The sequence below is a fragment of the Globicephala melas genome, chromosome 12, assembly GCF_963455315.2.
Source record: "Globicephala melas chromosome 12, mGloMel1.2, whole genome shotgun sequence".
Lineage (NCBI taxonomy): Eukaryota > Metazoa > Chordata > Mammalia > Artiodactyla > Delphinidae > Globicephala > Globicephala melas.
In genome coordinates, this window is record NC_083325.1 from 50,830,137 (window position 1) to 50,846,095 (window position 15,959).

General features: G+C 33.6%; 1 protein-coding gene across 4 annotated transcripts in view; it reads right to left on the reverse strand.

The window, feature by feature from the left end:
* Positions 1-2,602: 2,602 nt before the first annotated feature.
* FOXN2 (forkhead box N2) overlaps positions 2,603-15,959 on the reverse strand; it is a 56,204-nt gene continuing 42,847 nt past the window's right edge. For all 4 annotated transcript variants that reach the window (XM_030857736.2, XM_030857731.2, XM_060309556.2 and 1 more), the window contains exons 4-6: positions 14,839-14,903; positions 8,492-8,560; positions 2,603-6,998 (exon numbers count right to left, since the gene is read on the reverse strand). In XM_030857736.2, the coding sequence (XP_030713596.1) occupies positions 6,475-6,998; positions 8,492-8,560; positions 14,839-14,903 (658 nt within the window). In that variant the 3' untranslated portion in view covers positions 2,603-6,474. The remainder of the gene's footprint in view (positions 6,999-8,491; positions 8,561-14,838; positions 14,904-15,959) is intronic.

Consider the following 15,959-nt stretch of genomic DNA (forward strand, 5'->3'; position numbering starts at 1 on the left):
AATCTGACCCTGTTACTTCATTACGGCTGCAAGTCAAAGTGTCAGGGTGAAACAATGAGGACCTATTGTATAGCACAGGGAACTGTATTCAAAATATTGTAATAACCTATAATGGAAAAGAATCTGTAAAGTGTGTATATATATATATATATATTCAGTTATATACATATAATTGAATCTCTTTACTATACACCTGAAACATTGTAAATCAACTATATTCCAATACAAAAAAAAAGGGGGGAGAAAACCAAGTCATGGAATAAAATTGGGGGAAAAAACCCATAAACAAAGTGTTAGGGTGATTTCTTAAACCACATACACCTTCATCGGCTTCCCTACGTACTTAAAATAAAAGCCCAAATCTTTAATTTGACTCACGTGGCTTTGCAAAGTTTGGCCCCAGCTCTTTTGCTTTGTAAGACTAGCCTGTTACTTCACTGAAAATCTCATGTTTCCTCCAATCACAGGGCTCTTAGTGAATGCTATTATCCTTGCCCAGAAGAATTTGCCATGCTTTCATTCCAAAATTACCTGCTTCTTTCAGATTTCAGCTTAAATTACATTCCTCAGGGTAACCTCCCCTGAAACCCCAGATTAAATGTTATATATTTTGAGAGCTCCTTATTTTCTTCTTTCATGGCAATCACCACAATTCACAATTGTGTTTACATTTTTGAGAGGGACTGTCTATTTTTCTTCTTAGTGTGTATTGTATGTCCAACACTTAAAACCCAGTGCTTGGGATTAAGCACTGAAATACTTCAGTGAAAAGATGTTCAGTTCACAAAGGGTGTGCAACTTCTTGTCAATTCGTCTCAATATACAGGATTATCATATGAATTTAGTTCCATGGCAGAGCACTTTATTTAGCCTCGCTTAAAACACCAAGTCCTAACCATTGGACCACCAGGGAATTCCCGACTGCAGAGTACTTTAATCTGGCTGCAGTCTCTATTTCAAATTCTCAACCAGCAGATAGCAATTTTGCTTCAGGTTCTTAAATCTCCCCTAAATTAATAATTTTTACAATCTTTCTTTCCTGCACAACTCCTAGTTTCCTCTATTATTAAAATTTCCCAACAAGGTGGATTTGTTAAGTATTTACTTGAACCAAAACCTCACGGTTAAGGAAAATCTATAATGGAAGAAAATCCACCTAAACAAAATTTCTGTGTAAGAATCACTTTCAGTTAAGAGGGGATTGTTGTTTATCCACTATATTATGAGGTACATAACTTGCTCTGGAGTTCACTGAAGAGTGTTTCTAGTTTTCCAACAATCTTTGGAACACAAACTATCCTTAAATATAAGTTATATTCTCTGTGTAGCACATGGCTATTTTAATTTAGAGGATGACAGTGTCTAAACATTCCTCTACTTAAAATTTCATGGAGCATATTAATATGGCTATTTCTAAGATTAGTAATTATTTTCATTCTTAAAGATTCTCAACACTTTTATATCTAAATTTTTGTATTTTGCTAGCTTCATTTCCCCAAAAACAAAAAAACAAAGATCCATGTCCTGAAATTCTTGAGGAAAAGACTAAACATGTTTTAACCTATATTTTAATATTTTTCTAAAAATGGTGTATAAAAATTATACTAGCTCAGAACTTGTATGAGTGAGAAAGTGGTGAATCTAACAGTGAGAATAAGATTCTCTTTAAAGGGACAAATACATGAATCCCAAATGGCTACTTTTAAATGAATCTGGATTTCAAAGGGAGTTTAAAATCAATATGGCTGTCTCACCAACTCATTTTGAATACACAACTCTAGGTAGATACTACCGTTTAAATGACCAGCACAGAACTTCAAAGAAGTGACAGGGGAAATTAAAATCAAAGTAGTGGTTGTAGATTATTCCATTTTACAATGGATGCCCAATTTTTAACAGGTGATTATTATGGGTATTTTTGAAGTAAAACTACTGTACAGTTGACCCTTGAGTAAGGTGGGTTTGAACTTCGAGAGTCTACTCATACTTGGATATTTTTCAATAGTAAGTACTACAATACTACACAGTCCACAGTTGGTTGAATCTGCCTTTACGGAGGAACTGAAGATACAGAGGGCTGACTATAAGTTATATGTGAATTAACCTCCACGTTGTTCAAGGGTCAACTGTATTTAGAAATAGTCTTTTTTTTCGGCCGTGCCGTGTGGCTTGTGGGATCTTAGTTCCCTGACCAGGCACTGAACCCAGGCCCTCAGCAGTGAGAGTGCACAGTCCTAACCACTGGACCACCAGGGAATTCTCAGAAATAAACCTTAATAATTACATATTCTACTCAATTTTTCTTAGTTATATTTCAAAATATCTCATTATATATACGAACAGGAAAAGTTCAACTTCAGGAAGAGAATAATGTAATTCACACTATTTTAGCTTTCAATGATCAAGATGACATATAAAAACCAGGAAAAAGAATACTTTCAAAAAATAGCCTTTAAAAAATTCTGAAATTAAAACTTTTATTCTTCATCTGCATGACTCCAACTTTGTAACACTGGAATAGAAAGAGTGTGTCAGTGTAGGAGTATGAACCACCTACATCTATACTACCAACCCCCAAAGGAGAGAGAAAGTACAAGTACGTTATAAAACAAGGTTTATTCTGTAATACTTTACCATAATGAATTGCATCTCTTTGGTAAAAATAAACTTTATAAACAATTTAATAATCAGAGATTAGATACAAAAACTAAACATTTGTTAAGTTGTTTTTAATATGAGCAAAGACTGGCAACTGAGAAGTGGTACACTTGGACTGGTCATCTACTTACTGGCAATTATAACTCAAACTCGGTAATTTTTATGCTACATTAGAAAAGAGGATAAGGACAGTTTAATAACTCAAATTTCTTGAATCAGCATTCTTTCACTTAAAAATAAATAATAGTTACAATGAATTGGCAATTATACATTTTTATACACTATGTAATGGCAACATAATACTTTAAAATTAACCACTTAGTTTAATAAGAAATGTACAACAATTTTAAAAACAAGTTTTGACAATGGCACTGGCAGTTAGATGCAAAAAATGTGCTTTTAAAAAAATGGCAGGTATAACATTAAAATACTCTACTTTGTCTTTCAATAAATATTTTGACTACATCATTAACATACTAAAGCAAACTTTGTTTAAATCAAAGCTTATATAACATTTCAAACTAACAAAAAACTATAAAATATATGTAAACTAGAAAGCCTCAAAGTTTCTTAATTAAATGCTATGGTCTTCACAAAAGGTTAAGTTACTGTAGTATTTAAGACAATAGTCTTCACAGCTTTGTGAAGTATTCACACCTGTTGCTTAAATTGCTGGGAAAGGCCTCCTGGTCTACGAAGACACACACATTCCCCCCTTAAAACTTTCTCTAGTTTTGAATTCGTGCTAACATATATTTAACTGACGACCCAGTATGACACTTTACATAATGCCTCAGAAAGTAGCAAAAGAAAAAATATATATATTCTAAACTTTACTATATACAAAGGAATCTGAGTTAAGAGAAGTCACATTGGTTACAAGGAGGACATGAAAGGCTCAAAGGTGGAGAAAAGGAGGTGATCCACCAATAATTAGCTTCTCCATGTAATACTTTCTTTCTCTGAATTTGAAAAGTAAAATAAAACATGAACTAACTTAGTAATATATTGCACAAATCAATTTCAAAAATACATATTCATGAAACACTGATTCTATTTGGGATGTGAAAGATGAAGATTAACTGTTAAAACTTCTACTAGGGATCTATTATGAACTGGAATCGGTTGTAACAATTTATATTGATGCAAGGCAAATTATATGTTAGTTTAAGTCACAGTTTTAAAATATAAAATCTCTCCAGGATTGCCAAGTTGTTTTTATTATAGTAAAATTTGCTAGTAATATATTCTTAGAAATACAATTTCCAGTCCATAGGACTGGAAATGACTTTCCTTAACTGGGTGGTTATTAGCTATGTTTTTATCTCAACAAACCTGAGGAATGGGATGTCTATGGAAGTATTAATGGTGGACCATAATTAAAAAGGTTCTTCACCTTAAAAATAACTGCCTTGGTAAATCAGCACATGGAAAGTGATGCACTGAATTCTATATAAGAATTCAATATAAAATATCCTATAACTTCTTCCTGTTAGGTTTTAGTGTGAAAGTTTATTGACCTTGCTAGTGATGAACAGAACTTTTAACTTTTAAATTTGTGGGAAGAGTACAATGAAGAGGGAGAGAAAATCAAGTTTAAAGAGTTATTGTTATTTATATTAAAACAAAAATAACTTTGAAGATCTCTATTTGAACTGGGAAGGACTTTCCCCCTCCTTATCTTACTTTCCTTTACTTCACAAATACTAATTATCTAATGGACTGGAACCAGACAGAACATTTGCGGTACAGAATTTCAGCTGAACAAGATAAATTGGAACCAGATCATTAAAACACTGTTAATAAGGTCTATACAGAGGGCCACAGTAAATAGCTTAAAAACATTTTGTTATTAAAATGATTTTTATAATCTCGGTACTACTTATACCATGGTAAAAACAATTTCTGGTGTTATAAGCACTGTCTACAGTAAAAGATGTTAACTTGGGTTAGCCATTTTCTGTAGCAGATGTGACATATACGAAGAACAAAAAAATCCAATACCTCATCCTGCACACTTATTCATTATCAACACATTGAAAGATTACTATTTTTCAACAGCACCGATTCTATAAATGTGGCTATACAGGTTCAATTACAATTAACATGGGAACAGGACAGGTAATATTAATGTTGTTATCCCTGGCTTAAAGTCTTGCCAACTGAAAAAGACGTTTTCATTATGCTTCTCGTTTCAGTTTTGCCCAAATAAACTCTACAAGTTAAAAATATTTGTTTAAAAAAAATCCAAGAAAATGCTTTATTGTCATAGAAGTAGCTGAAAGTAACAAACCAAAATCGTGAGCTTATGTGTGTATGTACGTATATGTGTGTATGTATATGTATATATGAAATTATCAGAAAATGAAAACAAGGTCATTGTCTATGAAACAGGATGTAGCATGAGATAAGACTGAACTTTTGGAAAGTTGCTCCTGCCGTTGTAAAAAAATATATAGTGAATAAGTTGAGTTTTATTAGTATCCCTGTTCCTTTTGAATGATATAGTCACATTATATAAATGATATGAAAAAATGTATCATACAAGCAGATTTGTTCAAATACTGAAAAAGGCCTTGGTCAATACACATTTCGAACAGTAACAAAATCTTTTAGCATGGATTTAATGGCACGTAATAGGTATTACACTGCCTCCTCAAAAGGATGTATTATATAAGATTTAATTTTATACGAATTTTGAAATCCACGAAGGCATTTTGTCTCTATAGTTTTGTTAAATCCTTTACCTTAACTGGGTGCACATACAAATTTAATTCATACAAAGTTTGGGCAGAATTTTTTTCCTAAATGATCTACCTTTATTTACGATAACATAAGTAATACGTATTCAAAGTGTTTATATTAGATTACACTCCATTCGTACTACAAGATTCTCAGAATGCAGGACATTTAACAAGCAAATGAAAGATCCTCTTATTGCAGAAGTGTGCCAAAATGGGTGTTAACTTCCTAATACACTCTATGGCTATATCCTCTCATTGGATAGTTTCTCCTCAACAAAGACAGTTAGTGGCTAAAATTCAAACAATGGTTGCAAAGCACTTTGGGAAAGAAGAAATGGCTCCAATAAATGCTATGCAATATCTGGGAAGTTAAAAAATTTCAAAGATAATACAGTAATAGGAATTACAGGGTTCTTAAATGAAATTACATCACAAAATTGCCTTTTCTAAATCTTAGAATTTTTGCTGTACTGCCTATGTATCCAAAAGGAACTTTCTAGACATCTAGGATCTTTTCTAATTTATATTCAACTTTGTTCATGTGTCAACAAAAAATAATTAAAAACAAAAACTAAGACAAAATAAAAAATTGAAATCTCATCCTACTGGATTGCATTGTGTCAAGAGAGGAGTATGTGAGAAAGAAAGCAGCAAAATTTTTCGCTGGATCAGCAACTATAATTAATTACAGATTGGAAGAGAAAATGAAAAAAATATGTTACAGAGTTGCCAATTCATATATTTGGACACATTAATAGAATAAAAGATTTTCCCTACAAGTTTAAGACAGAGGCTGGGGATTTTTTTTACATAATATTTCCAAATCTTATCACACTTATCACAGAAATTATGCTTTTAGGACTTCACATCATATTTATGATTGGGCATGATCCTAACAGCAATTATTTAATAAAAATTTAAAAAACAAAAATGTTTAGAAATAAACAGGTAATTAGCACCCCTCCCCCACCCTGAAACAAAAGAAGTCCATTATGGCTTTGATATCCCTTGTAAAGAATTAAGTAGAAGAGTATTGCCACATTTAAAAATAATTTCACACTAATAAGTATTTCTATTTTTTCCGCTGCTTTTGATTTTGTGTCTTTGCAGTACTTATTAGGGAACCTAGACATGTACGAATTCCAGCAAGGTGAAGCAGAGATCCAGCTGCCTCTTTGAGCTCCTCATCAATTTCTTGACACGACTGTTTTCGCATCTTTTTGTCTGGCTGCCCTTTTTCAGAGGTATCTGCACAAGCCTGTGATGCATAGCCACTGTCTCCAAGAGGATCATCTTCATAATCAACGTCTGTATCTTCTTCACTGTGAAATCCTTCACTGCCATCACTTCCTACATGGCTACTCTTTGGGATAAATTCATATACCTCATCCACAGAAGACAGGGAAGACACACTAGACCTGGATGCACAACGCTGTGCTGTCATGCTACTTGCACTGTAATTGTGGTCTTCTTTTGGATCAATGCTGGTGGCTAAAGAATCACTCTCGTGTAATCGCATAGCACTGGAATGATTAAATGCATTGCTATAACTCCTTTTTTTTTGCACTGCTGTTTTAAGAGGAAGAGGCTTCTCACCTGTGGAAAATAAAGCTTCCATCAATAAATCAAATGCATTTGATTGCAGAAACAGGCCATTTAAAACTACTACATCACTCCTGAATAAGTGCTTTAGATTGGTAATGTTTTGTGGGTTTTCAAATTTTATGCAGACCATATCATCCTGTAGGTATTAATGTGAAATATTTTTAAACCACTTAATGGTATGTCTTGACCTTTCCATGGACAATATAATTACTTTGAGCTGCTTGCACAGAATGCCTCAATATCAATGTGCCACTGGTTAGCTAACCATTTACTTATTGATATTTAGGTTGTTTCCAGTTTTCCACTATTACAAATAATACTGCAATGAAAATCCATCCACAAGCCTTTTCTTACACATACACAATATTTTTCTAGGAGAGGTAACAAGAAATATAATTAATAAGTAAAAGAATATACACATTTTAAGTTTTAATTGGTATTTCCAAACTGCCTTCCAAAATGGTTGTACCAATTTATATTCTACAGTGTATGACAATACCCATTTCCTATACTTAACCCCTAATATTATCATTTTAATTTTTCATAATCTCATGGACAAAAAGATAGTATCAATATCGTTTCATTTTGTATCTCCCTGATTTCTAGAGAAGCCGCATCTTTTCAAACGTGTGTTGTCCATCTATATATTTCCTCCTTTGAGGCCCACCTATTCATATATTTTGCTGACTTTTCTGTTGAACTGTTTCCTTATTTCTTACTTATAAAATCTTTTTTATATACACATGTATACTCAATATTATTCCTTTGTCTGTATATAAAGTGAAGAAATATGTTGTCCCAGTGTTATGCTTAAAGATATCTGCTGTTGTCAGAACTCTAAAATTTTGATGTTTAATTAAATTTACACAGCTTTTATGGATTTCGCATTTTGTATCTCATCTCAAAAAAGGCTTTTTCCATTTCAAGGTTATAAACATACTTTTCTATGTTTTCTTATTCATAGCTTTCATTTTTACTTTTAAATCTTCAAGCTTAATTTCTAAGTATGCTATTTATTTCTTCATTTCTTAGTCAATGTAACAAGATCTATCACAGCATTAGCCTCGATCTCTCAACTGCTCACATAAATTAAAAGAAATATAATAAAACAGAAACTAAGTTATTCAGATGAAAACACAATCTAGTTAGAAAGAAGTAATTCTGCCTGCAACACTAATATTTTGCATCCTAAATGACATTTGAGGGACTTCCCTGGTTAAGACTCTGTGCTCCCAATGCAGGGGGCCCGGGTTCTATCTCTGGTCAGGGAACTAGATCCCACATGCCGCAACTGAAAGACGCCGCATGCCACAACTACAGAGCCCACATGCTGCAACTAAAAGAACCTGCATGAAACAGCGAAGATCCCGTGTGCCGCAACTAAGACCTGGAGCAGCCAAATAAATAAATATTAAAAAAAAAAAAATGACATTGAAAGACACTCACAAAAAATGTATTTTAAAAAGAAAAGTGTGATTGCTTACATTCCAAAATTCCTTGTTCTATAGAAGTATTTAAAAGCATCATTGCAGTGGCAGCGTCAATATCAGATTCTGAAAAAGGAAAAGAGTGATAATATTCATGTTCTTTATAAAAGAGAGTCTATTATAAAGGAGAATTAAGAGGTACTAGAGATAAAGAAAGTTCTCTTCTTTAATTATTCACAATGAAAATAAGAACCTGACCTGCATTTCAATAAGGATTGCCCTTAAACAGATTAAATTAGCCAAGAAAACACAAAAATATTAATACTGTCTTTAGTCATAATTATATACAAGCCTACAAGTACTACAGATTTATATAATACTCAAGAGCTCAAACATAATTATGGATATTCCATAAGAAAAATGGGTTTTAAAAGAAAGGCTGGTAAAATCAGCAGGTTCTATTCCAGAGGTCATTATGCTCTCATACCTACTTCTGTACTAAAAGTTCACCCCTCTCCATCTTAGCCATCTCTGTTAGTCTGAACAATCGTGACTGAATAAATGTAAAATGGTATAATCTAAAATGTGAAGGAAAAGTTAGAAAATGTTTATAAATTTTAGGTTATAAAGAATAAGTTTAAAACAAGACTGATATGAAACCCCCCATTTCTATATCTCAAAGCTGGAAAATTTTTATTACCCCAAAGTTTTGCATTTTACTTGTAATATCTAATTATAAAGTTATTTTTGATAATAAATTCATGAGGATAGTGACTTGCTTTCTCCTCATCTTGACCATAAACTGTGTGAAGGCAGGAAATGTTTTTGACCTTAATAAACAGGCTTAACTTATCAGAAGATTGTTGCTATGAAGGAGCACATAATACTATACTCTTTTCCCTTGAATAAAATGTGATCTCATGAATCAGAGTCTCTAGATGAATGTCTTTCCAATTAGACTGTCAGCTTCCTTAAGATAGGAATCATGTCTTATCCTCTTTATGTTCCATAAGCCTGGAACAAATAGTGGTTCCTTGATAAATGTGTAAAGAATATATTACATCTTTGCCCTCCCTCCTTTCCTTAGATTAAGCTGATTATCACCAAATTACAGAGTCTTTGGCATGTTCTAAGTATTATCAACTTAGAAAATGGACAAAGATGGGCCTCTAAGAACAACAGAGGTGGGATTTAAACCTGTGCAGTCTACCTCCAGAACCCAGGCCTTCAATTTGTACTCTATCATCATCCCTTAATACTTACTAAGCATCTATAATTAGAGTAGGAAATTTTGTAGAAAATTACCGAGTATACTGGAAATTCTCTATTCTGTTATTCATTCAATAGAGTGTCCTGTTATAAGGCTGACATCATTCCAGGCTGTGAGAATATAGCAGAAAACAAAACAGGAAAATCCCTAACCTCTCATAACACAAAGAAATACAGTATATCAGAGTGAAAAACACTAGGGAGAAGAATTAAGGGGGAAGGGAGACACAGAATGAGGGGAAAGGTGGTTGCAATTTTAAGTAGAGGTTAGGGAAGGCCTCAAGGAGAGGTAACAATTGAGCAAAAACCTCAGGGAGGTGAGAGAATGAAACCATGAAGACACCCAAAGGAAAAGCATTTCAGGCAGAAAAAAACAGCAAGTTAAAAAGAATTTGAATCAGTGATTCCCACATGCCACAGCCACAGAGGCTAGCAAAACAAAGACCTCTGCAATTCCTATCTTTCAGAATGAGATCTGACTACAATACAATAGAGTTCAGTATTCTAACATGTCTTTGAAGAAAAAAAGGTACAGCTATAGCCCATATTGTATCTCTGTGTGAACTGGAAAAAAAAAAAAACTTGCCTCCAGGTGAATGTTTCCCTATACCAAGGCACACAGCTTGGGGACTGGAGTACTGGCTGATTTCAAAGCCCATTCACTGCCTCAGCCAGGTGTCCTTGTGCAGGGCACAACTTGCATGGCATTATACTAACAGAGAGACTCCTGCTCCATGAAATAATTAAATATCTACCTTGTTTCCAACTTTATTAAAAAAAAAAAAAGGGAGTGGTAGTGAGGGAGAGAATCTAATACTGAAATGCATTATAATGAGGAAACAATTTCAGGAAATTTATTAATCTTATAAATGAAGCACCTATAAAACATTCTTAATTTCTGAAATACCTAAAACTAAAGAAAATTGATTAAGAGACTTATCCTGTACCATTTCCTTTCTTAAAATAATAACAAAATTAGGTACTGTTTCTATAACAGTAGAATGATAGGAAAAGTGTTCCTTAAATACCCTTATTTCTTGTAGGAATTTGTTACAGGCAAATTAATTTGAATTTTCCCACATGAAATTACTTCTTTGCAAAAACTTCTTTGCAAAAGGATTTTATCTACATCTGATTTGTTTGGTTCAGAACATTTGCTAAGTATGCTTCCCACAATGCCTTGCCAATTAACTAAAAAAAAGTTTAACTTCAGTGTTAAAATAAGCACCAATGATCGCAGACACTCGGTAATCAAGAACACCTGGTTATCAATACAATCTTGAACTTCTTGGAACAAAAACTGTCTGTGTAGATTTTACAAACAATTTTTATTTATAGTACCAAATCAGTTTTGGTATTAAAATCAAACTTAAGACTTATTTGTTTATTGTCACAACTGAACACACTTCATAATGCTTTTTTTCATTAGTAAGTACTTCATGCTGTTTTAAAGATGGTGCTGGGTTTTAATAAACATACTATTAGCTATATTATTTAACATATTCAGTTCATGAAGAATAAAAATTTTGTTCATTTATAAAGTCTTTTGTATATATTTTCTCTGACACTATTTAGTTTAATCCTATAATTCACTTCCAGTTTACAGTCATTTGTCATTAGAGCCATGAAAGCCATCAAAACAGTGAGTTAAACAATAACAACAACAACTTAGTTAAGTCATATTATTTCCCTTTTTATCCTTCATAGTTCTGACTGGGGTTCAAAATATGCTACTGATTTAATAACTGGTTCAAATAAATCTCTGTAAAAAGTGTTAATTTATGCCTCCTGGTTTATATTTTCTTAGCCTTGATGCTAAGAAATTATTAATAATTGAGAAAAAAATTTAAAAGACATCAGGCTTAACTATGTGAAAGTGAGGGTTACAATAAGACAAATAAGTTTCTATCATCTGATTCTCAGTCCATTTGCTTAAGGAATGATATGAGAACCAGAGGCAGAATTTAAATGGTTATAAGCTAAGTAATAAATATAATAGGACTTACTGCCTTTATCAAAACCAATATACACATTTACAGAGCATCCAAACAGAGAAGCTGTTTCTCATGATTCTTTAAAGAAGTAGGAGAGCGATTTCAAAAAATTACTAAGACTTTAAGCTGCTTGGACCACCAGTTTACTTTCATTTCAATTAAGATAAAAATTATGCTAATTTGTAACCTGAAAATTGAACTTAGATATGCACTTAGCCCCTAACTTCATCATTAACTGTCTAAATTTCATATTTCCTTGTAGTATGCTAGTGCTTAAGTATAAATACTAAAATTTACTAACTAGAATATAGTTCCGTTTTTGTCTTCTTTGTTCACTGATATATCCTTGGTGCCTAGAACAGTGCCCAGCACACAAGTGCGCTCGATAAATATTTTTAAACAGATGAATTTACTCCAAACCCACACCAAATATTGACAAAAACAGCTTTTGTTTTGCTATCTCAGTATGAGATTCCTGTGCCTCCTGCTGCCCGCTATACAATACTGTAAAATAGCTATTGGCAAGATGAGCAAAAAAGATTAGACTTTAAAAAAGATGATTCTGTGAAGTGACAGATGAATCTTATATTGGATTCTAATACTGGAGCCAACAATGAAACTTCTGTGATCTTTACAAAACACAAAACTGACAATGTCATCTCATTCTTTAAAGACCTTCAGCAGTTCCTCCAACGCCTCATATCTGGTAGGAGTGCAGGCTTTGAAATCAGAGTTCCTTCTATACCATTTACTAGTTGTGTGACTTTGAGAAAGTTACTTAATCTCTCTGAAGTTCAGCTTCCTTATTTGTAAGAGAGGGTAACAATACCTCAAAGAGTTGCTGCAATGCATGCGAAACACCACAGTCAGGAATTCAATGCGAACTAATGTTATAGTTATAGGAAGAAGTTCAAACTCATTATGCTAAATACGCTCTCCTTGATTTGGTTAATGCCTGCTTAAACTTCTTCATTTGCCTTGCCCACACTAAACGATCACATCTACAGCCACTGGACCGAGGCTACCTGGTCCTCTTCTATGCTCTTAGGTTTCAGCCACACTTACCGACCTGCAGTTCCCAGCAACTGTCCTCCACCAAACCTCTACCCAAAAATATCCTCCCAACTTCTGAGGCCCAGAGCTCAAGCATCACAGTTTCTTCTCTAAGAGGCCTTTCCTGACCCACCTCTAAGCTTAATTTGCCACCCACTTCCTTTTCTCCCAATGTACTCTGCATAATTCTAGTCAACCTTCTTCAATTAAACTCTATGTTTTCTGAGAGTAGGGCCTGGGTCTCTTTCATCTCTGCATATCCCAAAGCAGCCAGTTCAATGCTTGGCACAATGGAGGAATTCAGCAAGTACTTGTAGAATAAACAGTTGAATGTTTAATCGACTTATCGTTGTATTTTCAAACTTTACCCTAGAAATAATATCAAGAGTTATGAAAAAGCAAATTTCCTCAGAAGTCTATGAATATGTGCTAGAGCAACCTGATTTAATGATAAATTTTCTTAAGTTTTTGTGTGGTATTACGTTTTCCTGTTAAAACTCATGAGAATTGTGTATTCTATTCCAGGACAGACTTGCATTGGTTGACAGAATGCCAACCACCCTCCCCACCAAGTGAATTACTAGAAGGGGAATAGCCCTAAGACTCACAATGATAGAGATGGAGGGAAGTAAGGTGTTAGCAGTCATGGAGAGATATAAAGTCATTAGATGAAGAAGTACCTAGGCTCTAGTTGTGGAAGCTGCTCCCCAAAGGGAGAAGAAGAATTTGGATGGAATAGAACAAGAGCAAAAAGAAATTCTAAATAAACCCCAGAATTCAAAAGAGAAAATGTTCTCAAAATGTGTATATGAACTAAGCTTAAAAGACTAAGGGTCAGAACTCACTGAGGCAATAAAAAGATAAAGGAAGTTTCAGCAATACCTAAATGTAAAGAGAGCACATCTACTCATGCAGGTAACAGGAAAATGGATACTTGCCTTATGTTAAGTTACAGCATATCTGAAGCAGACTCCCAATCCGCTTAACTTCTCTGCAGAGTCCTCTTAAGCTTTTTCACACTCTTTCCCTCCCTTATTTTTACAGACCACCATCATATTGTTTCCTAGGCTTGGCTTAGTGTAGTTCTAAAGAGCCTAAATATCTCTGATACACAGAAAGGCTTTTAGTCTGAGAATTTCTATTTTTAAAGGTCATAGAAACATCTGTAGGCTCCAAAGCAACAATGCTAGGAAAACTTATGTTAATATATCACTAACCTGTAATACTAACTATGAGTAGGGGGGGAAAACTGCAATTTCAGAATTTTGACCTACTTTTTAAAAGTCTACAAAATTCTAAAAGTTAACATTGCTTTCTTCCTAAATTATAGTTCTTTACACTTAACCTATAAAAGAAATATGTAAAACCATCCCTAACTCAAAGGCCGTACAAAAACAGGTGGCAGGCCACATTTGGCCCATGGGACATAGTTTGTCAACCTCTATTCTAGTCTGACAGACTTAAAAAGGTAATTCTCTATTGCAGGCATTACTAAGAAATATTTCCCTATTTTCAAGGAAAAGTATACATAAAAGGAAATGAAAACAGGGATATAAAACAGTATACACAGTATAATCCAGTGGAGAAAAAGTGTGTGTGGGAGGTGGGGGGTGTATGTGCATGTATGTGCATGCACGCAAACATATCTACTCATGTGAAAAGCATAAAAAGAACCAAAGCAATTATATTAAAATGTGAACAGCAGAGGTGCAAGATAGATAGGGGTAGGGGATTAAGAGGTACAAACTACTATGCATAAAAGAAATAAGCTTTAAGGATATATTGTACAACACAGGGAATAGAGTCAATATTTTATAATAACTATCAACGGAGTATACCTTAAAAAATCGTGAATCACTATGTTGTACACCTGAAACGTATAATATCAAGTATACCATCAAGTATTCCTCAATTAAAAAGTTAACAGCAGAATAAAGGGTAAGTTTTAGTTTCTTTTTTATAAATGTTTTTATTTTCCAAAACTTCTACAATGAACATTTAATACTTTTATAATTTAAAAATAATTAAACAAAAGTTCTGAATTTTGATCTGAGTTTTTATGATTTAAAATACTGATCTTTCACATACCTTTGAGAGTTCGCACCTGGTTCTGCTTGAGTACAGAGCTTAAGTAGTGAGGTGATAAAGAACCACTGAAAAATAAAGAGATAAGACAAGCGTACTTATAAAAGATCTTTATTTCACATTTTATAGAACTTAGTTACAAATACAATTAATTTGTACAATAAAAAACACAAACTATTTTTACCTTGTTTTCTTTGCTAATACTATTCAGTTTAGGAAGAGTCTGCCAAAGCAGAAAGAGCATAAGATCCAAGTTTAAATCACAACTATTTGGGTGTTCTTAGGCAAAATAATTAATCTTTTAGTTTCTTCATCTGTAAAACAGGAGTAATTAAACCTCCCACGTAGGGTTGCTGTGATAATTGAATAAGAATAATGAATTTAAAATGCCTGGAACAATAGACAATAGTAATAGTTACTGTCTGATTTTGTATTGTATGCCTAAGTTTGATATTAATACAGGTGTTACAATACAAATAAAGTGTTTATCAAAACAATGTTTAAGGAAGACTGTATGGTGATGACAAAAAACAGATAAGCTCCTGATTTAATCAATAAATATCAGTATCAAATTAAACTTTCTATATTCATGAAAAAAGACCAGTAGTTATTTTCTTGTTTTTGTTTTTTTAGTTCCAAAAATTAAGACATTTTTGGGACAAACTATTCCTCTTCTTTGGAATTTTTGATAGTATTTTTAAAAAATCTGCTTTTTGCTAACCAAATTAAAAGTCTAGGGCTTCCCTGGTGGCGTAGTGGTTGAGAGTCTGCCTACCGATGCAGGGGACATGGGTTCGTGGCCTGGTCCGGGAAGATCCCAGATGCCGCGGAGCGGCTGGGCCCGTGAGCCATGGCCGCTGAGCCTGCGCGTCCGGAGCCTGTGCTCCGCAACGGGAGAGACCACAACACTGAGAGGTTCACATACGGCAAAAAAAAAAAAGTCTATTTCTTAGTCACAGTTTTACATACTCTACAGATCATTCTCTTCCTCAGACTTACCAATTATGACATGAAAGGGCTACACAAAGTTGTGTCAGATGGAACTGTCATTTTGCCAAACAATGATAAAGAGAAAATGTTTCTAAAAATATTAAGGTAATGTTTTAAAGTCAAAGATTATAATC